General features: G+C 40.9%; 1 protein-coding gene across 1 annotated transcript in view; it reads left to right on the top strand.

The window, feature by feature from the left end:
* The window catches only part of TMEFF1 (transmembrane protein with EGF like and two follistatin like domains 1), a 124,813-nt gene that overhangs the window by 73,102 nt on the left and 25,361 nt on the right, over positions 1-26,350 (top strand). The window contains exons 3-5 of the mRNA XM_072852927.1: positions 4,013-4,142; positions 12,543-12,569; positions 24,146-24,242. Of these exons, the coding sequence (XP_072709028.1) occupies positions 4,013-4,142; positions 12,543-12,569; positions 24,146-24,242 (254 nt within the window). The remainder of the gene's footprint in view (positions 1-4,012; positions 4,143-12,542; positions 12,570-24,145; positions 24,243-26,350) is intronic.

The raw sequence follows: 26,350 nt of genomic DNA, 5'->3' as shown, positions 1-26,350 counted from the left end.
AATGTGGTACATTAGACCCTGGAAGACCTTAAGGCATTTTGAAAATCAGATTATAACAGGATCACCAGTGATCATAAAGTTTATCAATGAAAACAGTGAATTATTCCCACTCGGGAAAAAAAAAAAAAAGTATGGAAATTTGATTACAAAATATCCTCTGAACTTTTAAAAAGTAGTGAACAGCAAGTTCAATTTGCTTCACTGGTTTTTGAGCCTTTAGTTTACAGTTTTTATAACTGTCACGGCAATCCTTTCTCCCCTCCTGCCCCGCACTTTTTAAAGAAAAGAGAATACTGAGGTTCTTTGTTTTTACAATTTAGAGCCAGGACAAAGGTATGAAATATTATGAGACTCCTGGTAAAACTGGAAGAGGTGGCAGTGTTATCCACCAACCTTGGAGTGGGCTATCTTTCAGTGCTTTAAAAATAATCGTGTGTTCTGTTTCCAATAAATAATAAATCAAGGGGAATCAGAATAGCAACAGTATATGTGATCTTACACTTGGTTTGGATTCCAGTGTTTCAGACCTGGCTTTTGATGTGTGTTGTTCGGGTGGGTACCTATGCCGAGGGCATCCTGCAGCTTAGGTCCCATAAGAACAATGGGATCCGACTGGCTTTTAAAGGGAGGAAAAATTCTCAGGAGAAGAGGTTTATTCATCAGCCTTCACTCTGTCTGTAACTTTTATTTATGAAAAATAATAATATCAAACCCCAGTAATGATTAAAAAAAGGAAAAGAAATTCAACCCTAGGCTAAGCAAAAGTTTCATTTATTTTCTGTAGGTGGTAAATTTTATGATTTCCTAATATCCAGGTCATGAGGACCAAAAAAGATACTTTTTCTTGAAGAACCCATTTTTAAAACTGATATTATTTTTAAGCTAATTATAAATTTACTTGTACATCTTGAAAAATTTAAGGAAAGAAGTCTTAAGGATGAGGAGAAGGTGGTGTATTTTTCAGACATAGCAGGTTGAATTCTTCCTGTAACTCTCAACCATAATTATCTGTCTGCAACTAGCACCACCAAAATATCCCAGGCAACAAACACCCAGCCCAAACTGTTAGGTTTTCTACGTGCAAGACTATCTGATAGCTAGGGAATTTTTTCTGCAGACATTGCAAGGCTTTGAAAAGGAATTAGAGAAATTTGTGTGCAGCGGTTCAGCTGAACGTGCGCTGAAAGGAAGAGGTGGGGATACCAGCTTGTTCTCCCTGAAGTGTGTCTCTCTGGGACAGAGCATGTGGATAAACGGACCCCGATCCGATCCAGCAACGCATTTCTTATGCTCTTAAAACCACAGTTTTTAGAAAAATGCACTCTAGCAGAGAGTTGCCTAATTAAAATGGTCTCGGGTCCAGGTGCTGGTCAGGTGAGGATTTTCCTGCTGGAAGGGGACTGCCGCCGGGTGTGAGGCTACAGCCCTGGCTGCCTGACAGCGGGGCGTTTTGCGGAACAGAGGGGCACAGCTATTTGCAGCCACCCCTGAACTAAGGCCAAGGCTGGCACAAACCATCCCTCAGATTCGGGAAAATGCATAGAGATTTCTGTTCCCTTCCAGGCATCACCACTCCATCTTCCTCCTCCTTATCTGGCATCCCCAGCCTGACAGCATTTCTTAACTGTTTGGTCTTCTTTAAATATTGATGAGCCGTAGTTTTTCCTCCTAGGATCCCCTTTGGAGATGACTGGCTGCTAAATTTCAGCGTTGTCACTGAAAGAGCTATAATGTCATGGCAGCAAGAGCTCTGCAAGCCGCGGCCTCTCTGAACACCTTGTAGGCTTTCTCTGTCTTGCCAAGTCACCTAACGTAAAACAAGATACCCAAGTTTGATTCCTCAGAATCAAATTTACAAATTAGACCGTAGGAGAGGTGCTGAAGGATTCCGTTGGGCTCTGCTTGCAGTGACCTTAATGATATCCTGAGTTTCTGCAGGCCTAGTCAGGAAAAAGGATAACTCCCTTTCTATTACGGAGTTATAGAATGGAGACAGGGGATAACACATAGTCATCAAACTTTTGGAAAGGTCTTTTGCTGTAATTTGGATGATGTTTTACAAAACCTAAATTAAAAACTGATCAACACCTAATGAGTGTGTTATGGATTGGCAGGGGGAGGTGAGGTGAGAGCGAGCCAGCGCGGGGCTCTTTTTTGATCTCAATAAGAAAGGCTTGACAACAAATGGTTTAATACGATAACTGCTTTAATAAGACAGAATAGGAAAAGGAATATAGATAGAGATAAAACATCCCTTCAGATGCTGGGCACCCCGCAATCACGCAGCATCGGATGGAGCCTGGAGGGATTTTCCCACGGGACGCTGTGCAGAACAGATCCCGCCCATGGAGAGATGCTCTGCCTTTTCGTCATTCACACTATTAGAGGATTTCCTCACAAGAAAACAGCTCTACTCCTAAAGGATGTTTGCATGAGAACTGTACCAAATCACTAAAGGCTTACCAAACTGTAAAAAAGGAATCACTTTGCCTCTCATTTTCTATCCTCAGGACAGAAACCTGCAACTTTAAAACATCACACAGCAACTTTAAGATTGAATAGAGAATTATCTATCAGAAAGTATTGTTCCCCCCAAGAGTCGCCTCTTTCATTATTCCCTGGAAGTGACTGTTCGGTGTGAGATATGACAGCACTGACGGTTGTGGTTGAATGTCTGAGAGCTACTTGCTATGGGAAAGTATTACAAAACTGTTATAGAAATAATTTTCAGAGCTGGCAGCATGATTTATTTCTGTCCATGCACGCTTAGTTCGTTCTCAGTTCGTCATCTATGGCAGGATGACAAAGGAGGAAGGATAATTCCCTTCAAAATTATGTTTTAAAAATTGAGTATTTTGAGGTTTGTGTATGCCAAAGCACAAAGAAACTGTTGTGGCAGAGACTGTCGTTTGGAATTTGGAGAACTCTTGTCCTTTTGGGGCAGTTTAGCTTAACTAACGCTGCTATTTCTGTGTGAACTCCCACTGGTTGAACTATACCAGTTTAATCGCACACTTTATTTGGTTAAGAAATTTGGTGGCTAGTCTGTGTCTTTCTTCATTGCTTTTTTGTTGTTTGGGGTTTTTTGCCTTAGGGTTTTAAAGATGCAAAAGGTGTCTGGAATTACAGTTCCCACTGCAGCCCCAAACAGGGCGACGTCTCCTTTTCCACGCAGTGAAGTGGGGTTTGGATCTCCAGCTGAGCAGGGAGCGGTGCGGCACTCGCAGGTGTTAGGAGGATTGGCTGTCTCAGTGTGTTTCCCAGCGTTTTAACACACATTAAACATACAAGGGGTATATAAGCCATCTTGCTTACAATGTAAGAAAATAGCAAAATACAAGCTGCTCCTGCCAAAGCCATTCTGAATGATAAATTTTCCTTTCTTCCTTTCTTTTTATTAAATGTACCAATGCTACTGACTTTAAGCTCAAAATTTTTCGGTATAGTAATACAAAAGCATTATTATAGTTGTTGACCAAGTAAAACAGTCTCATGACACTCATGAATTTAATGGGGATGGTGGTTTTTTTCCACCTCCCCTGAAAGATCCCTCTATGATCAAAAAATTAGCAAATCTCCCCTTAAGCAGTGTTCACCTTAAATTTTCCTTTGCTCAGTTTCATCACACTGTGCCTAGTCATACATTCTTGTATTATCTTGAAGAAGTTTTCTCCTTCCTCAGTGTGTTTATCCGTCAAATAATTCTAGATGCTTGTCATATTCCCTCTAGCCATTACTGAGTCCCACTATAGTTATTTTGTTCTTTTAATCTTTCCTACTGAATTCCTATGTTCAGCCCATACGGAGTTGGACTATTATTTCAGTGAGCTGAAAGGAATACATACAGTGATATTGAGAAACTAATATATTTTAAATCTTCCTTTAGTGAACAGGATTATAAATTACTGCTAGTAATTCATATTTACACAACTATCTTCCTGTATATTAATATGCACTTGAGATTAATTACATGATTTTGTATGACTGAGTTACTTTATAATTTCTTCTTCAGTGTCACACAAACTATATTCCTGTTTGTGGATCAAATGGAGACACTTACCAAAATGAATGCTTCCTCAGGAGAGCTTCTTGCAAGCATCAGAAAGAGATAACAGTGGTATCAAGAGGACCTTGTTATTCTGGTATGTAAAACATCACTTTCTGTCACTAATGAATGAGGTTATATGGTTAGCTCTTGAGTTTTGCCCTTAATTCCAGAAAGTTTAATTTTCATGCTTTTCCTAGAATGAGATAATGTGGAAACCCCAAGTCCTCTTTAGTGATAGAATATAATTACAGAGAAGAAATCTGATATATCTTCTGATATGCTAAAAGGTTAATAAATAAAGATTAAAAGTAGAAATACATTATCTGAGAAAATAGTTTGTGAATGCTTCTGTTGTATGTATAGAGGAGCCTTGACATTCATCAAAAGGCTTACGACAAATTTGGAACAGACTCCAAATTAGTAATTTCTTTAGGACTCAGTTTTTGGATGTACAGAATTAGTGTGACATCCAGCAAGTGACACTGATCATCCTGACTGCCACTCTACCTGTATCCAAGGCATCATCTTTGACTAATTTCACTTTGGGTCATTACATTGAAGGTACGCACGACTCTTACAAAATCATTGTACCTCACATTTCTAATGGACTGCCCTTTTCTGTCTTTCCACACACTTAAAACACAGATTTTCCACATGCTTAAAATACATGGGACAGGTTTTCACTGTCTTGACTATTGCAACATGCTCTTGGACACAGAAACTTTAGCCTTCACAGATCTTCTGAACCTCCGGACAGATTCAAAGCTGGTGAGACCAGACACGTGGCTGGCTTTCTCAGAATTAGTTTAAATGACTCAGTAGCATCAACAACTGCATTCTTTTGTATGTAAATAACACACAAAAAAATTTAAGTTGTGGGACATCCCTCATCTTTTGATACACAATAGTTACTCGGATTAGCCTAAGTGAGGTTACATCTGTATGGCAGCCAAAAGCATGATTACAGATCAGGTGCACACTCCTAGCTAGCTTTACGTTATCTAGTATAGTTATCAATGACGATTTAGAGGTAGCAGCCTGGAACTCCCTGGTACCTGCAACATCCTATCTGGAAATTAGGGTAAATATTTGGGCAGTGTACCTAGGCCAAGTTCCTTGCCGCTGCTGCCATTCCCTGAGCTACCTTATTTAAATGCAGCATGGCTGTTTTCCACGAGCTGCTCTAATGCCTTTGACTGCAGCACAGACCTGTACTGAGATTTGCGGTTGCCTACCAAAGTCCAAAACGATCTATGACGTTGGTCCTACATCTGAGGGAAACCTGCATTTTGTGCCCAGCTCAGCTGCATAATTCCAGCATACCTCAGGCAGATGACTGGATCTACCTTCTTTCTCAATCTCCCACCTGTAAATTATCTCCAGATGCTGCAGAAATAGCAAAAAAATGCATTACAGTTTTGGAGCACTCACAGATTCCTGTAACACCACTCACAAAGTGCGAAGGTTTGAACTGAGGATGCATAAGTAAATTTTTTTTTAAATTTCATGTCCAAATTATTTTAAGAAACAGACTCACAACATGAAAGTTTCTTTCCCTCACTAAAACAAAATACTAGGATAATGTTTTGGGAACAACAAAAAAAAGTGATTATTTTTATATGCGTTCTACCCTACTAAGAAAAAGACATTTCAAAATGAAAAATTGATTCTTCTCAGCCTCAGGTTGCTGGCAGCTAATTACTACGTTACTCAGCTAGTCTGAGATTTTTTTTTTAACCTCCCTCTCCTTTTCGAGAAGTCCTACATAAAACCCAAGAAACGCAGAATAATTTTTAGCACTTAGTGTAATAGATCAAGACATGCTGAGACACAATTGACCAGAAAGTACTGAGAACACATTTCCAAAACTGAGGATGCGATTCAGGCTGCATTACTGCATTTACACTGGCCCAATTTAAAGCACTTCAGTGGGGTTCTACCAGAACGGTACCTGCGACCCCGAGTGTCTGACGTGCTCCAGCTGATGTGAAAATATTGGATGATAAAAGCCATCCTCTGGAACCTGTCCATACTCTGGTCATCGAGAAGTCAATATATTTGTACTCTTCATCTGTAACACATATAAGTTGAGAATCAAATGCTGAAATTAAAAAAATCCTTTATAGACCCCCATTCATTTTCAGTGAGTGCCTCTGAATTTGCTATGAAAATGTTTTGTTCTGGGACGTCATTGGGAGCTAAGTATAGATTCACTGGTTTCCTATCAGAGTTTCAGTTTTTCAAAGCCAAGCTTCATCCTGGTGGGACGCACCCAAGACAATAGGATGAAATTCCCCCATAGTGTTCTAACAACTATTTAATATTTAAAGTACGTCAGACTTCTGAATCTCATACGAGAATGAAATACTTCCTGTTTGCTAGGGATTGATACCTTCTGAAGCTACAGCAGCGGAACAGACTATACTGAGTGATTTAGTCAGACCTATTTCTTGGCAGGTAACATTTTGATTAAATTTTTACAGTCATGGGTGATTTAACAGCATATTTATATATTTATTTCCTTTGTCCAAGTGCCGTCAGAGTTGCAAGATCCTAAAATAAGCAATGTTTAAAAAAAGAGTCAATGATAGGTGCTTAGGAATGAACAAAATGGAAGTTTTGACATTAAAAATGGTGGTTTAGAGACGTGTAAGACAATGTATGGCTGGAGTTTTCAGGACTGCATATACAGGTCTTAACATTTTCAAAGCCCATTTTTCTATGAAGGAACATTGTTTTTTCAAATATCTGGGTTTACAGAGGTGTTTATATGCTTAACAACCCCTGGCACAAGCTGTGGAAGATGAGGGTCTGTGGGTTTCAGCCAATGCCTGTAGCCCCATGTTGCAAAATACAGAGAAACTAGGAAAATGAGTAAAATGCAGCTTTAGTGTTCTCTTTCCCTAATACCTTAATATACCTTTGAGAAATGATGGCTCAAATCAAGCTATATACAATTTTCGTCTACGCCTAGCCTACCTTTTGCATTCATAAAGAAGCAATCACCCGCTCAGTGACTGGGTGGAGACGAACAGGGCTGCAAAGCCAGGTCCTTGCTGGTAGTAATTCCCATCTTCCACAGCTTCTCCTCCTTGCTCTGTGGGATTATATTATGAAAAAGATCAGAGTACTGTCCCAGCATTTTCCTTTTTTTTTTTTTTTTTTATTTTTCACCCTTATCAGTTCCCCGTTTGCGGTTCAGCCCGCAGCCAAATGCAGAGATGCAAATGCATCCAGCAGGGCATGGGGAGAGGGCAATATCTATACCAGGACCCCTGCCAAACTCACAGCATCAGGGGTCTTGCTGCTGACCTGAAACCTCGATCAGTTCATAAAGGGTGACATTACACTGGAATGCATTCCTGTTATGCCATCTCTACCCGAGGTATCCCGAACTGGCTTGTGGAACAGATTTAAGAGACCAAAAAGAGAGGGCAGTCAGGGTGCTCAGAGCACTGAGGAGGGTTGTCACCAAGTCCCTTGATTTCTTCTGCCTCCTTTTGTTGGTGAATTTATTGTCTTTTGTTAGTGTAAATAAAATAAATTAATTTAGTAAATAAATAGACCTTTACGATTCATTTCTAAGAATGTGTGTTCCTGTTGGCCCGCGCACAGAGCCAGGATTTTGACTGCTGTCAGATTTATATTGACAGATTTATATCGATTTATATACGAAGCCACATAACGATGGAGTACTCCATATATCATACATATAGATTCTCAGTGTATTGTATATATTTGGAAGGCACAGTCCGTTGCTTTTTCTATTGGGATTTCTAAAGTTTAAAAAAATTGCTATTTGCAGGACTAGAAGCAAACACTATGGCTCTGTTAGATTTAAGGAACGATTCTCTTAAGAGTGGCTTTAACTTAGTATTCTTCAGTCTGAAGTAATCAAACTCTTACCCTGAATTTGAATGCATAGGTTTTTACAGTAAATGTTATTTTTTGTGGGAGGCTTACAGTGAAGCATAATTAGATGCACACATTGTCCTGAAAATAAATATAATAAGCTCAACTTAATCCTTTTGAGGGAGTTAAGGAAGACATTTAGGCAACACACTTCTAGATTAAGAAAGTGTGAAAATAACTCTTTATGCTCCTGTAAGAAAGCCATAACAAACCTGAAAACCTGCTATAAAAACACTCATTGATTCTGAGAGCTGACTGAGACCCTTAATCCCAGAATCAGTGCAGTGCAGGAGGAGGGTTTGTGGTAGCACAGCATCACCATTCTGTCATTAGGAAATGTTTTGGAAGCAAAGAAATGGGCTTACCCAGACACATCTCATCAACACGTGCCAGGATTTAACATCCTGTACTTCTTCTTTTTGCATGCCATAATTAAGCAGGAAATGGCTACCAGGATGATGTGACAGCAAACGCCTTTCCCCTGAAGATGTCAAGGCAACTAGACATTCCCTACACACAGCCTGGCAAGGTGGAGGTTAAAAGCCTATCTCCAGCAGCCAGAGGCCTTGCAGCTGCTGGCAATTAGGCTTGTCAGCATTCCTCCCCAAAAGCTCCTGCTGGCATATCAAAATCCAGGGTAATTGCTAGCAGGCAGTCCTGCTCCCGGAGGGTGGGGATGCAGACCCAGCAGGAGGAGGGCTGAGCTGTCGATGCTGGGAGCGCAGGGTGGCAGGGCTGGCGTGCTCCTTCACAACCCGCTTCTGTGCTGCGGCATGAGCTCCGCTCTGCTGCCAGCCACGGGAAGTTGGAGCTTGCTTGGGTCTTTGCTCTGGCTGGTGGCTCGAAGTGGTCTGTGCTGATTTCAGATCTCTTCCAAAACACTGGCCGTTGCACCGCTGTTGGGAGATTTCAGGGGTCTGCGCTGCTGCAGGAGCTGACGGAGAATTGCACAGTGCTGAGCAAAGAGCAAAAGTTAAAAGCTCGCACTGGGCAATGTAACAGCACTCTCATTACTCTGTCTAGTGCTGACTGTAGATCAGGCTGGTCTTCTTTGGCAATAAGTTCTGACAATTTTATCCAATCTTTACCTAGAGGTGCTCTTGTGTAGCCAGGGTTAAACTGCAGAAAGCTTGCCCTGTCCCACCATGGAGAGGGCTGCTTCGTTAGCTCTGCTAACCGGGAAATCCAGGCAAAATGTAGTTAGCTAACAGGGAACTATGACTTGAGATAGCAGCTGCCCTTTCTCTCTTCCAGTTCTGTTTCATGAGATAAGTAACTGAAGATAATTGAATAAAAGAGTCACATTATCCAGGACTTGCTCAGTGAAGTTTCTAGAGTGCTGGTGTGGGAAGACCAATTTCTGCTTAATGCAAAGAAGTGGCATGTACTGTCCTTGTACTAAAAAAACCACAGCTGTATCCCGAAAGCTTTAGGGAAAAATCCAAGACTTGGGTATAAAGAGTATAATAACTCTTGGGTGCCAAAGTTCAGAAGCTGGAAATCCCTTCTCAGCTGTCAGCTAAGTCTTGCAATACTTAAATTCCACAAAAACATCATTTTTTTGGCTTTGTTTGTACAGTTTTACCGCTGATGTGCCAAGAGGTGTTTTGTTCTGCCTGTGACAGAATAGCTGCTGACCTGTTTCTTAAGTAGATCTAAAAAAGGTGCAGCTTTTTGCTATTTCTTTGCCTGCCTCTCTGTGAGCAGGATCGGATAGGTTTGGTCTGGAGGTGCCCGCTGGATCACCTGCCCCATGTGAATCAAGTGGAAGGGTCTGCTTGCTTAAAATTTGTCAGTGGACTGTTTGTCCTCCTGTTTGTACTTAGTCGGTTGGAGCTGTTGGCCTAAATGGGGAAGAGACGGGTTCAATTTTCATGCTAGTTTGAGTTAAAAGCCATCCCTCCTGAATGAGAGAGGCTGCAGGCTCTTTGGGGTTTGGGGAGTGTACTTTCTGCCTCTGCACCAAAGCAGACCCACGGTACGGAAATGGCTCCTGTTCAGAGAGAACCAAAAAGAAAAAGGGATTCTGACTATAGCCTAGTGCTTACAGCGTTCAGATGCTGTGTCTGATCCAAGTGCTTCTTTATGTATTTTATCCAGATGCTCCTTCACGGATAAAAGCAGCTCGCAGCAGAAGCCTGTACATTTGTGTATAAGCATATTTTTATAAGTCTATTTGGAAAAGGGTGGCTTAAGTAAAGAGAGAGGTCAGTCACTCACTCTCTAATTACTGACCTGTGGCTGGGGGGGATGCTATTTCTGTCCAGCTTCCTCACTTGTTTGAGCATCTTTCTTGCCAGGTCTTGGTGCCTGGAGACCACTTTTGGAAATCCTGAATTGGTTAAGGGCCTGAAAAGAGCAGGGCTGCTTGTCCAAGTAAGCTTGCAAAAAATGCTACTTTTTTAACCAGCAGCTGCTTGGGAAAATCTAGCCAAGACTCAGAAAAAAGCAGGAATGCCGGCTTAGTTTAGCCCAGTTACCCTGGAGACAAGCCTCCCCGCACAGCTCCCGGGCTCGGAGGGGAGGCACAAGCTCCCAGTGGAAAGTTGACAATGATGCAAAGTGTTAGAGAGGATGACACTCTTTTTCTATGATTTCTTGAGGTCTGAAAGCCCAGAGAAGCGGGAATGGATCTATCCCATTACTAGGATGTCCTGCCAAGCAGAGACAGAGTTGCCTGGGGACTTCATGTATTTAAACCCAATGATCTGTAGAGACGGGTGGTCTGAGCACCACCTCTATCGTGTTCAGCTCGTACTGTCTATGTGAAGGTACCTGCCCTGCCACACAGCATACACATCTTGGGGTACAACTGGAGCCCCTCATGCTGGAGCTGAGCGGCGTTTCTCACCTCGGGGCTGAATGTGCACGGGAAAGCAGTCGGAGAGTGAGAGTTGGAAATAAAAACATGGAACAAGTCAAGTTTCTCTGAGACATTCTAGCCTTCATTTTTTATATGAATTACATGTTGAACTTGTTTGTATGTCAGCCTTCTCTCCCCCAGAACAGCTTACGTCACAATTTCACCACTACAAATAAGCCTATATACTTTCCTCATATAAGTAAATTATACTCCTTCGAATTTCTTAATGAAGCAATACTACATCATAAGGCATAATTCTCAGTGACTCAACAGTGACATTTTATATGGGATTGTCTGCTTTGTCAGTGAAGTGGGTCTCTATCAATGGAACAAGAGCCCTTCTGTTTTTGCATTCATTTCTGTAAGGTAATAAGCTCAGTCTATTCGACATGAAATAGTGGTATAGGAGGAAAGAAAGGAAAATTTAGGCAGAGGTAAAAAAAGTCCCTATTCCTGATACGCCATGTGACAGGAGATTATTTTTAATGTGTGAAGTGACCCAGTAACGTGGAATTTCACGCTTTCATCCACGCCCTAGAGGGAATTATTCTTAGAAATATAGCTGCTTAAAGAAAAAGCGGGGGAGGGAACTGAGCAAACGGAGGGTTTGGTTTTTCCTCTGATGTGAACAACGAGCTCATACGTGGAAGTAAGAACCCCGCTCCTCTCTCTGTCTGGTCTCCTTCTTCTTTCGGATTTGGGGAAATAAATTCAGCTGCCTTCTCCGTCACCAAAGCAGGCATGAAAGGAGAGGTGTGGGGCGAGCAGTGTGTGCTCTGCTCCTCTCCTCATCTTCCAGAGAAGCTGAGCTAACAGGGATGGGGAGGAATTCACTGGCAGTAATTGCCATCCCATTCTCTCCTCTCCACCTCCTTTGAGCAAGAAAGAGCGAGGGAGGTTTGCAACTCAGTGTGTTTAAGGGCTTGTCTTTACCGCCATGCTAGCTGAAGACACCGTGCAGAGCACTGCCCAGCGGGATGCACATCCCCATAAAAAATCCCTATCTGGCTCCATAACGCTCTGAAGTGGAGTTACTTGGCCTGGGGTGGTGAGGAAGCTCAAGTCCTGCTGATGCTTGAACTGCTAATGCAAAGGGGATGCAGCTACAAGCTGTCACTCATCAGATGCTAATCCAGTCAGTCTAATGTTAATGAAATAACTATGCCATTAGAGCATCCTTATACGAAGTGATTGACTCAGCTGAGAGGAGCTATTTTGTCATTAGATGACTTAAGCCAACTTTACTTTGAGGACCAGTTGTCTTCTGGCGGTATTTCTGCAGTCAGGTGATTTATGCATTGCTCCTTCATGTACCACTCCCAGGGCCAGAGAGTAAAAAAAAATAAAATAATCTACTTACCTTCGTAAGTAGATTCCTAAAACCAGACTCTGTACTCTTCATCTGTTTTGGGTTTAACAAGTTTAAGTCTCTAACGGTTGCAAAAAGGCTAAGAAAACAATTTAGTTTTCAGTATTGGATGATGCTGTTCCTTGAGTATAAAGATCTTGACAGGGAAGAGAGAATAGGGCACAGTAAGCATGGACAAACTGTATTAAAGGATGCCAGATTTTATGTGGGATGTTTGTTTTTACACCTGGCTCATGAAATGTAACACCTGCATAATGTTTTACAGTGATAAGTTCCTGAACAAACATCTGCTCCTGGAGCAATATTTTCATTTGCTTTCTTTTTTTCCTCCCCCTCTGTTTCTTTTTCAGATAACGGCTCTGGGTCAGGAGAAGGAGGTGAGTAACCAAACCCCAGTTACACTTGCTTTTCGTCTTTCTTTTTTACTATGTGCATGTCAGCTTTATGTACATGGTTGCTATATACCACATGAATTAAGGAAAAATTATGACAACTTAAAAATCAGCTTTAATATTGCAGTGTTATCTGACCATCTCAGAACAGTATTTGTATAGGAATAGGTTGTAGTGTAGTGTACATTTGAGCAATGTTCTTTCATATTTGACTTATGTACTTTTTCATTTCTTGATGGCAATATAGTGTAATATTTAGATCCCTATTTCACCTGTATTTTGCTCCTGGAAATGTCCATTCACAATAAATTTCTTGCCTTCTTTTTTTCTTGCATTCATTTCCTTAGTGTCTACAATGTCTAGTTATTACTTTATCCTTGGTCAAACATGTTGCCTAAAATATGTAATGATTACAGTATGATATCTGTTTTTACCAAATATTTACATGTTTCTGTTTCTGTTCAAAGCTGTATATTCAAAGAGGGGATGTAGCACTACTGGTACTAGTAGAAGTGTTCCTACCTTTGAACATATCTTAACCTTCTTCCAAGGATTGGAAAAAAAAAAAAAGTAATTTTATCTTAATTCTATCTTTGATACTACTAGCAAGAATACATATGGAATGAAAAATGTGAGATATAGATATATACAGACATGGAAAAGCCATTTTGCTTTTAGGCTTTGCTTGTATTAAGAAAGTGTTGCAGTTCATACTGATGGGACTGAGCTTTGAAATCAGAAATCTTGTATAGCTACATGAAAATGTGCTTTTGTGGAAAACGCTCAATGGCATCACTGTGTGCCTAAACACAACAGAACTTTCTAAAAATCAGGAGCTAGCTCCCTCTTTTTTCATGTATGGAGTAAGAGGAGGCATTTCCCTCCCCTTTAGTAAGATGCTGTCAGTAAATTCCTGGGCTGCTGCTAGCCCATGGCCGTCTTTGCCTTTGTTTCCTTTTGGAGCAGTGTCTGAAGGAACAATTTTCTCCTCAAACACTGCCTCTTCTTACCTTCACTGGTGACTTTTTTCTGAAGCTCTTCTTCCTGAGATTGCATCAGGCTCTTTCCCAGCTCTGCTTCTCCTTCCCCCTTTGTTACCCAGCCTGTTATTCCACCACAGCTGCTCCCTGCAAGCCGAGCGTTGCTTGCCTCCGTACTGCTATGCACTTCTTACAGGAGACAGATGACAGTAATTTAGTCCACGTCTGACTTTTATTTTTGGGACAGTTTTAGAAATGTTTGAATGCCGTTGGGAATATTTTTTCAGTATTTCCCAACTGGATACAAAAATCCCTGTTAAAGTCCCTTGTAAATGTTACTGTGTTGGCCTGGAAGAGATTGGCAGCTGACTGGCAGATGTGGGGATTCTTTGGGTAATTTTATGAATAGTTTGGAGAAAAGTAGGACAGAACATTCTGCATTTTCTTGGTTAGGCTGCTCACTAAAGAGGTGAAAGTTCCAAGTTCAAATATACTCATTGCTTAATTTGGGGCAGGAGACTGAACCAGATCCACCGCCTCTTGGTGAGAGAGGTCCAAAATGGGTTTCCCTTGGTCACTGCTGTTGTTTTTGTTCTCACTTGAAATATTCATTGAGCCTGGGACAAAGGGAGTGGGAGGAAGGCGACAGCCTGGAGGTTGGGAGGATGCATGCTATAGAAAGGCTTTGTTAGCTGGAACTCGGTGTGCCAATGAATTTTAATAATTTATGCAAAATAGAATGGCATCGGCTGAGGAGATTTGGTGGCCCCTCCACACTACCTTGTCACAGTGGTTAGTGCATTGTCTTGGGAGTCGGAATACGTAGGTTCAGTTCACTTCAGGCAGAAAGAACTGAATCTGGGTCCCTTGGCCCCAGGTGAGTATCTGCACTGCTGGGTGTTGAATAAAGAAGGGACAATGTACCCACTGCCTCCTCCAGTGATGTTAGCCCTTCATTTGTCTGGCTTTCTTCCGAGCACCTTTGGGCCAGCTGACGTGTTCCTGCTTCTGTTCAGTATGAAAACAGTTGGGTTTAGTTCTTAATTTTAGACAGAAAAAATATTTTAAACAACCAGAAATTAAAAATCCTGCTTGGCACTTTTTCTTTCTTTGGATACATCTGGGCTATTTGTGACACACTGAATTAGTACTGTCCCGTCTACTTTCATCACTAAACTGGTTGTTGGGTAATACTTCTGCAGAACAGTTGGCTAGTCTTCAGCATGTTGAGTCATCTTCTGCATCTGAAAGCAATCCTTCAAAGGATGGAATCCACTGTTGCTTTGATTATTGAACTCTGCTCTGGCCAAAAACTCAACAACATTTTTGTACTCACAATATTTTTGTATCTGGAATTGGTTTTGTTCCATTTTTCAAGTAACTGTAAAAGTGTTACAAGCAGACATTAAAAATATCAAAGTTGTATTACAAGTTAAGAGAATTTAGAATGAAAAACCAAACTTCTAGAAGAATGCTGAACCTGTTGAGGATGGAGGTGTGTTGTTTGGGATCCAGAGAAGGCGAAAGGGCAGGAACCCGGGCGGAGGGTGACCTGCAGGGTCGGGGTGCTCCCTGGTGCACACCACAGTCCTGCCTCCCTGGTTATTCCAGCTACAGGACTGACTGGAGCACAGCACAGCTCCTTCCTGGACCAGCCTTCCCCGTTTTCTTCCCGAGGAAGCCAGGACATGCTGAGATATGATAATCAGCCACGACTGATCATTTAGTGTCATACCCTTGGCTAAGGGTGCACAAATGGGAACCGAGTTGCATGGAGAGCTTCTGTGCCCTGTGGGTTAGGTACAGCTACTGCTCGTAAGTACAAGGAAGAAGCAATGGAAGCGGAAAAACCCAAGGATAAGTGAGAGCGAGCCAGCAAGTAAGCAAACGTGCTAGCTTAGAGATTTGTGTTTTCTTCCTAGGATTTACATTTCCAGATGTTAATCACAGAATCAGTGTTTGCTGTGTTTCTTAAACACACAATTAGTGTGATTGTGTATGCAGCAGTGATGCTTGCACACACGGAATGGATGAGTGCAGCTGCTTGTATATGTTCAGGAAGCATTGCGAATGCTGTGCAGGAGATGTACTGTTTGCTGGTAGATTTTTAGCTGTGAAGGAAAGTACTCAGAGAGCATCTGAGTTGTGCTCTTCAGTTGCTATAGCTCTGCCTGTGACAGTCTCCACTGCTGAAATTAGCTGCTTGCCTCACGTGCGGCTGAGATCTGTGCTAGTGGTTCACACTGTTCTCTTTCATTTTCCAGACACAGAACAAGCTCATTAATGATTCTGAAACTTGACTTGATGCAGATTTTCCCTCCTACTCCCAAACTGTATGATGATAAATGCATTCATTTTTATGTTAAAAAAAAAAAAAAAGTAGATTTAGAACTGATTAAAATCCCACAGAAATCCTCTTCCTCAAAGACTGTTTCAGACAATGTCTTGCCTTAGAAGTTGTCATGCGCCACAAAAATGCTAAAGACCGTGGAACTACTGATCCAGGTTCTCTCCCAAATCATGTTTGCTGTTACAAAGATACTAGATTTTAGAAAAAGAATTAAGAGTGGGAGACTTTTTCAGTCTCCCACTCTTAATTTCAGCCTGAATGAGATGAAGGAGTATAATTTTCAAGGGCGACACAATTGTCTAGTTGCCCTCTGACATTCTGGATAAGCGATTTCCATTTTCTATGCTCTGACAGCACAGTATTAATAGAGAGTTGTAATAAAATTACTCATTTTGCTAATTTCAGAAGTCTGAACCTTCAATTAGCATAATAAAAATTACACTTACAAAACCAAGCTGTTGATCACTTGTGGCAGTGGGTATCCTGAAGCCACTTCTAAGAAGAGTACAGATTGTTAATTCAGAAATTAGAGAAATTTCAGAAACCTCATTACTTTACCCTTATGTTTCACCTCTACAGAAAACAGTGTCAGAGAGTGGGACTCAGGCCTAAAAAAGTTGCTTAGTTGAGGTCACAGCTGAAGATGATGGGATCCTTCAGATTTGCATTTAAGACATGGGCTTTTCTCTGTAATCTCATATGAATCATTCTGCAATTTCCCTGTGCTGAACACAGTCATAAAACTGGCTCCTGATCCACTTTGTTTAACCAGTGATTTGTTAGAGTTTGAGGCAGAACTGGAGAAAGAGAAGTCACAGGCTCAGATTCATGTTCATCTCTGCCAGCTGTAAACTGCAACACTATTTGACCTGCTGGATGTACTTCCACAACTGGTAGATCAGGGCACAAAAAATGATCCTCAGGCTGTCATGTGTACATAAAGGAGGTAGATTGCTAGCTTGCATGAAACATTTTATTTTTTCTAACAATAATTTAAAATTTTTATTTCTGGTGGAACCTGACATGTTTTCCCTGTAAAAAGAACTGTGTTGACCCAATAAAGTAGCCTCGGGAAGATTAACTTTGGTAGGTTTACATGAATGTGACTAAGATGAGCTTTTACAATTTTTTCTTCAAGATGCTTTCTATGTGCAAATAGGGGTCTTTTTCTCAAGTTTACAACTTGATACTAGCCAAGAATGTCTAAAAAGGAGCAGTCATCTTAGTGATCTTCTTGCGCTCTCACTATACAAAGAGCTGGCGCTCAGGACTCCTAGCCAGGTAGAAGCCCTGTCATTTCGCTGAAGTAGATTCAATGTTCAGAAGACCTCAGTCTTGTGTTAAAGCCACTGTCATGGTCAATATTCTAAAAAAGATCCTAGCACGACATTGCCCAACTAGTAGTGAGACAACTGAAAGGGCAATCGGAGCCATTGGTCTAAATTCTGCTTGGATTTACAATCACATCCTACCTTATTAGAAGAAGTTTTGGCCCACTGCAGATGGGAACACTGATTCTTAGGGGAAAGCTTTTTATTGGTGACAAAGATAATTTGCTTTCATCTGGCAGTAGTCCTTATTCCTAAGGCTTTTTTTGGTAGTACCTTCCATCTGGCATACAGGCACAGTGCAATAACTTTTGAAGGAGAACCTTATTTCTTCTGAGCTCCCAGGTCCCGTCTTTGGTAAATGAGCACATTCTTCCCGTGTCCCTCCAAGTAAAGGCCTTTTTTCCTCTTGCTCCAGATAGTCCTTACTTTCTCTATTTGGTGCTGCCAGCAAATGGCAGCTGTGATGTTGACTTTGTGATATAGTTAAGCCTTTGCAAGGATGTGTTGAAAACCATCAGCATGTGTTATGCACACCACCAAAGAGTTAACAAATGGTAATGACTTTTCAAGCCAGCTTCTCAGAGACAAATCAGTGTCCTAGAAAAGGCAGGTTCTGTAGTCTAGTAATTAACTGACATGGGTAAGGTTTGTAAGTGTCCTACTATGCCCATAACATTAATTTTTTATTCTTTTTGTCCAGTGTTTATCTGTGTACCTAAGCAAAATGCACTTTTGATATTAAAAAAGATGTAATGGTAGTTAGACAGATGGCACCCAATCATTTCAGGCTTTTCAGCTAAGGAAATAACATGCTTGCAATACATATAGCTAAGTTAATTATTATTAAAATAATTTGTTTTGAATTTCTAATCCCTCTGAAATTTAATAGCTAAAGTATCTTGTGATGAACGTCTAGCAGATTGCATTTAGTAATTAATAAATTGATATACAGTATGTGCTTTTTAGCAGGCTGCCATCTGTTCCTTCCCCTCACTGGGGACAACACTTATCCAGTAATTGTCACACAGTCGGGGTGGTATGCAGACACAGTTTAGAACCTCGAATATTTTTTCTTTTAATTTGTAATAATGCTACTGATTTGTTTTAATGTATTTTAATATGACTGCAGAAACTTCATGGTGATTAACACCCTGGATAGGAGGTAACATCACATCTTTTAGTGTATTTCTATAATGGTGTGCGACTTACTTAGAAAGATTTAAGTGCTGATTCCATCACGTGGCTTGTCACTGAGTATCACTTTCATTTCAAATAGCTCTATTTATTTCTGTTGAGATCCTACTCCCTGTAGGTAAAATTAACACCAAACTAAAACTTGCAAGAATTACTGTGTTTTCACCAAAGGTTCAGCAAGGCAGAGGCAAAGGGCCTGAATGTTCAGGCCTTCTGTTGGTGAAAACTTATTCTAAGCAGGGGTTTCAGGGGGGCTGGACCTTGCTCAGAAGGATGCTGGAGCCAGGGGCACAGAAGGACAGATTCCTCTTGCCTCTTGTGCAGGATGACAGATAGCAAATGAGGGCAGGTTCATCTCATGCAGTCTGAATAGGGCCTGCAGAACGGCATTCGGTGTGTTCATAAAATTGTGGGACACCTCCCTTGGCGTCTGGTGACTTTCTTGTCCTTGCCATTTTCCACCATCATCTACTCACACATAATTTCCCTGGTGGTTACTCTGAAGTTGTTGTGTCTTCCTTTGGAGAAAAGGAGTTAGCTGCGTTTGAAGCAAGACAGTAGCGTCAATGGGTATTCAAGTTCTCCAGCCAGAGGGTCTTGCAGTGTAGAAGCTATCCAGCTCTCACAGTATGCCAGCTTTCCCCACCATTATCCATGGTGTCATATGCATAGAAGCAAAATAGAAGTTACAGTTGTCAGATGTGTAAAACACCTAACACATAACATGGGCGGTGGTGGTAGGGAGTCTTACAGTGCACGTCCTGAAGTCCTTTGCTTAAAAGTGCACACGCTATCATTATAACCACTGGGCAAACATATCACCTTGGCTGGGTTGTGATTAGAGTATCAAACGTCAAACTCCTTTCCTCCAGGCACCTCAGTCATAAACAGACCAGGCATCCTTGTGTCAAACTTGTAATGCCCATTCTTGCAAAATCAAACTTCAAAGGCTAATGTCTTTATTGGAGCCTGCTTACAGCTGCAGTGCGTGGTCTATACTGCACAGGGAAAGTATCTTTCAGCCAGGTATAGATCTCTGGTTATACCAAGCCAGGCTTTGCTTCTAAGCCAGCTGGGTAGTTGGATAAGAGAACAGGACCTTCCACATTGGTAAATATTGCTTTTGCGTACGATCCAGCAGCTTGGTGAAGATAATTCAAGACACCGCTTGCCAAAAATTAGGGATAGCTAAGAGTAGTTGTTGCAACTTGCTTTAAATATATACTCACAGACAAAGGAGCAAATTTGCAACTTTGTTTTAAAGTATGGGGACAATCTCCATTTTAACTGTGTGTCATTAAAGTTGCCCTAAAAATTAATGGAAGAGAGAATAAGTCACTAAACTGTTCAGTGAACTGCAGCCTATGATGTGTGATGCTGTGGGCTGTGGTATCTTGAGAGGAATTTCCAGTGCTAGCTGTACTGAGGGAATCGCAGTCTGATCACAGGGGGGTTCTTCTGTACTTCAGGATGCAGAAGGGGATTTGCTGTGGCCCTTCCTTTTTTTCCCAAATCTTTTTGAGATTAGTTGCACCCATGAGATACAGCAAAAATCACTATACTCCCAAAACAGATAGGAACTGGTTTTCAGAGGGGCTTTCCCAGACAAGGGAATCTTTATTCCCTCTGTACATGGCTACTGAGTAGTTGCAGCTCTCCGCAAGCTCCCCCCCTTCACTGGGAACAGTGATAAATACATATATACAGCACAGCTCCCTTTCCAGGCCGTGCCTTGGGGCAGACCAAACTTCACCTGGACACAGACTGATGCTTTTGCTTCAAGCCTGATTGAAAGCCCTCAGCAGAAACCCAGCCATATTACCATCGTAGGAACACACAAATGAGTTGCCGAGGGAAGCAATTTAGTGCTGGCCAGTTCCCCTAGCACTACTGTCCATTTGCAGGCTCCTACCCTGAAGCTCCTAAGATATAGCTGGCCATCTTCTGCAGAGGAATAATGACCGGAGGGGAAGTGTTAGGGAGCACTGCAGCTCAGAGAGACAACTGGGAGTCACAGATCCCATCCTTGTGCCTCATTTCTTTTGAAGGACAGAGCATTAATGAGGTGCTGCCCTGAAACACGAAAGGAAGCCGAAAAGAGAGGGAAAATGAGCTTTCACTCAACGTGAAATTAAGATGTCAAGGAACAGAATTAATCAAGATACCAACGAAAGTGAAGAGAAGAAATTCTGTAATCATCTATACATCAACATTAGAAGCCCGCATAATAAACAAGAGGAGTTGGATTGCTCATTTAGGAGCATATTTTGACCTAATTGATATTACTGAAACCTGCTGGGAAGATCTGATTGATTGGGATATTAAAATTAATGGCTATAACCTATTTAGGAACAATCAAATGTGGGGGAGAAAGGAGAAGGGAGGGGCAATCTGTCAAGGGATGCATTGCCTATCTGGAGACCTTATGAGCACCAGAGAGACTTATGCTCTCACATCTTAATGGATTAACTTATTTTAACAGCACACAAGTAGGGTACTGAAAATGTCTGCTACCATTCAGGCTGAAAAACAGTATTTATCTATTCTGTATTGGTGGGAAAAGCTGCATTTTCTTCAAGGACTTCAGTCTAAATTATATGCAGTGTCTCATGCTGCTAGTACTAAAACCTCATGCAGCTAGTAATGAAAGAAGCTTCTAAAAATTATAGATGACTATCACCTAACTTGGAAATGTTGCATCAATACACATTCATCTGTATTACACCTCATCCTGACAGGTGTAAATTATTAGTATCTGAGGTGCAGGTGTTCTTCACTTGCACATGTTTATTATATGCAAACAAAATAAAGTACAGATAAATAATTCTATATACATGAGGTCCAGCAAGTTCTGATCAAGGAAAAAAGGCCACACTTTTTCTAAAGCAAACCTAATTTAAAAAGGCAGAGAAAGCAATTTGCGAGGGGGGAGGAGCGAGAGAGAAGTTCACACTGAATAGCATATGGAAGCAATGAACAAGTAGTTGTGGACTACTGTTTATGAAAATGAAAAGGTGTCGGGGCATTCACAGGGAGCAGAACTAAAGCCCATGAGGAAGGGTGTGCATGTGCCTGTGTGTACATGTTGCTTGTTTAGCTCCGTTACAAAATTGAAATGCTAATAGTGCAGCGAAAGTGCTCTGTAAAGCATTCTGGTTGTATTTGTAGTCAAGTCAGATGATAGTATATATAGGATATGATGACATATTTTCCATGCTAACAGTACTGCAGAAGGATATTAAGCACCAAATGTTGAAGACAGATGTTTTCTAACCAGCAGGTCTGGCTGGTTTGCACCTGAAAGCTTTAAAAATGGGTGGTAAAGAATTCTCTGGGCTGATGATGACTTTTTTGGTCTCTTTTTCTTCAGTAGAACCATGAGAAATAACGTACAAATATTTTGAGAAGGATAAATGTGATGATCGGGCGGGCTACAGCCTCTCATTCTGGCATCCATCAGAAGCAAAGCAGTGGAATAGAAGGTGGAAGAATCAACTGAGTGCAGAATTAAGGGAGGAGAAAATATTTAATGCCAGTCATCATGGGTTAATGGAGAACCTTTATTGAGAATTTTACCTTTTTTTTTTTAACTTACTTTTCCAAGAAAGGCATTTGTACAACAGAACACTTTATGTAAGTGTACCACCTCAAAACCATAACCTTTCTCAGTCAAAGGGAATTTCTTGTACAAGTCTAAGTAACTAGAGGGCACAACATCCAAACAGTGCACATCTACTGTGCAAAAATATTGCCAATCAATGGATCGTTAAATGTTAGGGAATCGTTACAAAATGAGTGTTTTTAGGGACTGTTCTTGGCCTTGTGACCCCTTCCACTGGTGACCTGGGAGCAAACCAGTCAGTACTGGTCGGGCCTGGACAACAGGGGAGAAGTCACTGAGCTAACAGGATGCAAAAGCCGGTGGGATTTTAATGCCTGAGGACAGAGTTCTATGTAGCGAGTCCAGGATCTAGGCAATTTTTCCTCGATGTCAGCCTCTCTCCTACAGACTGATGACCCTGAAAAGGACTCATTGGGGAACAGGGTGAATAATAAAGTAAATGTGAATAATAATGGTCAGTGCAGAAAAATGGTCAAAAATTACTATGATTGTTGGATGTTTTAACTGAAGAATATCATAGACGGTATTTGGCTTTGATGACAACCCTTCTGGAGCAGTGTGTCCAGCTCTTGCACCTGTAATTCTGGGGGGTGTTAACATGCTAGGGAAAGGCGTTGAGAGTAATAAGAACAGCAAAAGAAGTGGAAATACCATGAATGAAAGCCACGAGCAATGCCATTTGTTTAACTTATTCGAACTGCAGGGGGTCATTTATTGGCATGGAGAAGTGAAATCTGACACTAAAGGACACTTTAGGATGCCAGACACAGGCACAGGAATGCGGTATCTAGAAAGAAGGAAAAGGAAAAATCAAACAAGATGTACATTTGTAAAGATAAAAGCAAATGACCTCTACTGCAACTTAAAAAGTGGTAATAGAATTTCTACAGTGGGAATTTTGTAGTAAAGTTTGATATGTATTAATCTTTGAAAAATGCACGGCATGCTTTAGACAGAAGTTAATTTGAGAGGCTCACCTGCACTATTCTCCATGTAAGCCCAGCGTCCAAGTAGGAGGGAGAGATTCCCTTCAGCCAAGATCCAGGAAAATTAGGAAGGACTCTTCTGGATTTCTTTTTCCTATTTACATTTAAAGAATGTAAATGCAGCTTTTTAACTGGTGGTGTTTGATTAGCTGTTGCTACAGCACATGAAGCTGCTATGAGAAAGAGAATCACTTTGATCTCCATCCATCAGCCTTCTGGAGTCAGCCTTACACCACCATCATACTGCAATACGTTAAATGGTTCTCGACTCCCTCTGCAGATTTCTGTGGCTGTTTTCCTGCTTTTCAAATGCCCCTCTCTCCTTTATGGCTTTGTTAAAATAAAAAATAGGAGTGACTAATGGTAGTGAAACAATACGAGTATAGTTATATTTCTCTCTTATTCAGTGAAGAGTTTTGATATCCACATCAATAGTAAGATTGGTGCAGATAATTTTAGGATCAGAATATTGAGACATTAATTTTACTTTTTTTGGGACATAGCATTTCTACCAATTTCTTGTTAAGATAACTTTTTCCTTTTAGTCTTGTACAACTACTCAGAGTAATCTGGAAAATATACCACAGCATATATGAGAAATGAGCACAGCCTAATCCCATAGTTGGAAAAAGAAAGGGGGAAAAATGCAAGCAGTAACCTTGCATAAAGATATCAGTAATTAAAAACTGTCAAAGAAAATAGCATTCAAATCCCCACTACATAATATTCAAGGACACTAAAAGGCACAGGGTTTACATATTATCAGTGCCAATTAAGATTAAATGTGGCTGGGACACATGTCAATGCTGGTTGTGTGTCTGGTGGGGTGAGAATAACAACAAATCACTGAAATAAGAATAATGGAAGAGTCAATCAATGAAGCATTCCTGTTTTCAGGGGTGCTTTCTTCTCACTGGTACACTTCTACCACCTCCAATTGCCTGATTTTGAAATAGGGAGCACTGTTAAGGTTAATAGCTTCAGTCTATGATAACTTCATGTTGACAATATACCTGAAGGCAAATGGATTTAGGTAAGCAAAATCAGAGCTTAATATGAAAGTCATGCTTTCTGTTAACAGTACCTTATTTTTTTTAGAGTATGAAGGATCTGGGACAGAAGTTCAGAGAAAACACTCAAAATGTGGAGTTTGCAAATATAGGGCTGAGTGTGATGAAGATGCAGAAAATGTTGGGTAAGTAATAAGTTTTCCTTAACAATATCACTGAACAACAGGGGAAAAAATATTAAAAAAAAGAAAAAGTACATGATCATCTGCTTGACTATGTTTGTTCTTACTAATTGAAGCTTTAATGCTGTCTAATAATAACGTGTTTGACGTGTCTGTAAAGAACAAACCATCTGCAGTTGCAAGGTAAAGGGAGAAAACAACAAAGAGGTATATTGGAGAATCTTTATCAAATGTTTTTCAAACAAAGGACCTTGATTTGTTTTATCCTGGCAACAAAAAAACCCAAAACCAAACAGGAATGTGAAATAAATACTGATAATTCATCCCTGAATTTTTTTTTCTCTGTGTTCTGCTTGTTCATGAAGTATTACAGGCAGTTGTTTCCATCAGTGCAAAGCTTGGACCTAAACATTAAGTTGAACTGGTGACCTGAGCCAGTCACTTCTTCCAAACTCACTGTGCCACTTGACCTCTCAGATGCACCCAGGGGAAAACTGATGAACAATATCAGTTGCTTGTCAGAGCTCAAAACGAATGGTCAAGAAACAAGAAGATTTTAAAGACAATCCATAATGCAGAAGCAGATGCACCAACCAAATTTCCCTACTCAAGGTGCTTGATGGTTAGAGTATATCCTGGCTGTCCAGGCTCTGCGTGGCTGTCAGAAGGGGCAGAGACATCATGGAGCTAAGAGCTCCTTTAGACAGCCCCGTGAGGCGCTGAGGTGTGTTGGGAGGTAAAAGAAGTCCCATCTAATTGATGGGGCTTTGTTTTCCCACAGCCGTTGTCCTGGCACTGGCCACCAGTACGGAAGAAGCTTAACTGGAGTCTGGGCTGATGGTGGGTTCTGAGGTCGCAGCTGCAGAGGCAGCACATGAAGGTGTTTGAGGCACACAAATGGTACGTTTTTGTGTACATGGAGGGTACAGCATCTGAGAATAACAGAGCCTGAACATCGCTAATCAGGGGAAGCATCGCTCTCCCTTCTGTCTTCCAGCTGGAATCCATCTCTTGTTGAAATATGTCTTAATTGCACAAGATTTTATTATGGGATATCAGCATGAAGACATCTCAGGCAGTAAAGCAGCTTAGCACTAATATTCAAGATGTGTATTCAAGATTAAATCATAGCGCACGAGGGAAGCCAAAATGGTAATAGTACACATGAATACTGGCACGATACTTCACATTTCATAAAATGTCATACTACCAAAGTAGGCTTGCTCTTTTGTGGAGAGACAAATGAGCTGTAGCTGTTTTTTTATAATACTAATAATTTTCTGCAATATTGCCTTGGTCTGTTTCATTTATGACTGGCAAGTTGGGTATAGATTTGTTTGTTATATGCACTGAGATGTGCTCTTGGCTTTGCAAAATAAATCCTGAAGCATTCCACTTCAGTAAAAGCTTGCCTATTCATTCTGTACTTGTACAGTTGGCATTCCTGAGCTATGTAGTATCTATAAAAGAATTAGGATAAAGTTGAGGAGAGTGGAAGATTTATTCCTTACATCTCACTCACATAAAATGAAGGCACGCTCCCTTGTCTTGACAACAGGAAGAGCGCACTCTTTTGCCTCTAAGATTTCTTTAATTAGTCCTCATTTAAAAAATATGTGGAAATGAAAATGTTTATCTAGAAAATACTCAAAAGTTAGAAGATATTCCCATGAGGGTTGGTCACAACCTATCAGATCTGTCATTTTTCCAATTTTGTCAGTTTTCCAACCTAAACAACTTTATTTTTTGCCCAGGACCTTTGACCATAAAAATAGGCTTTAGTGATAGTCACTGTCTGTTTAGACTTAGATTAAATTGGGCTCTGTTAACATAGATTGCCTTCACAAGGTTAATTTTGACAAGTCACATAGAAAGTCCCAGACTTGCATAAGTAGAAGCTAGGAGTTGGCTTTTTTTTTTCCTAAAATCAAAACAATTATTTACCTGGCAGAAACAGGATGGGATTGAAATCTTCTGTTCGGGAAACTCTAGTAGAGTGCCCCTTAAGAGTGCTTTTTACATCTTATTTTGACTCCTTTTCCAGTTGGGTTTCAACAAGCTTTTTAATCTCATAAAACTATATCATCATATATAAAATTATTGGCAGCACA

Source organism: Ciconia boyciana, chromosome 2, assembly GCF_034638445.1.
Source record: "Ciconia boyciana chromosome 2, ASM3463844v1, whole genome shotgun sequence".
Classification (NCBI taxonomy): Eukaryota; Metazoa; Chordata; class Aves; order Ciconiiformes; family Ciconiidae; genus Ciconia; species Ciconia boyciana.
Note: the sequence above shows the minus strand (reverse complement) of the source record. Positions and strands in the feature narration are given on the sequence as shown.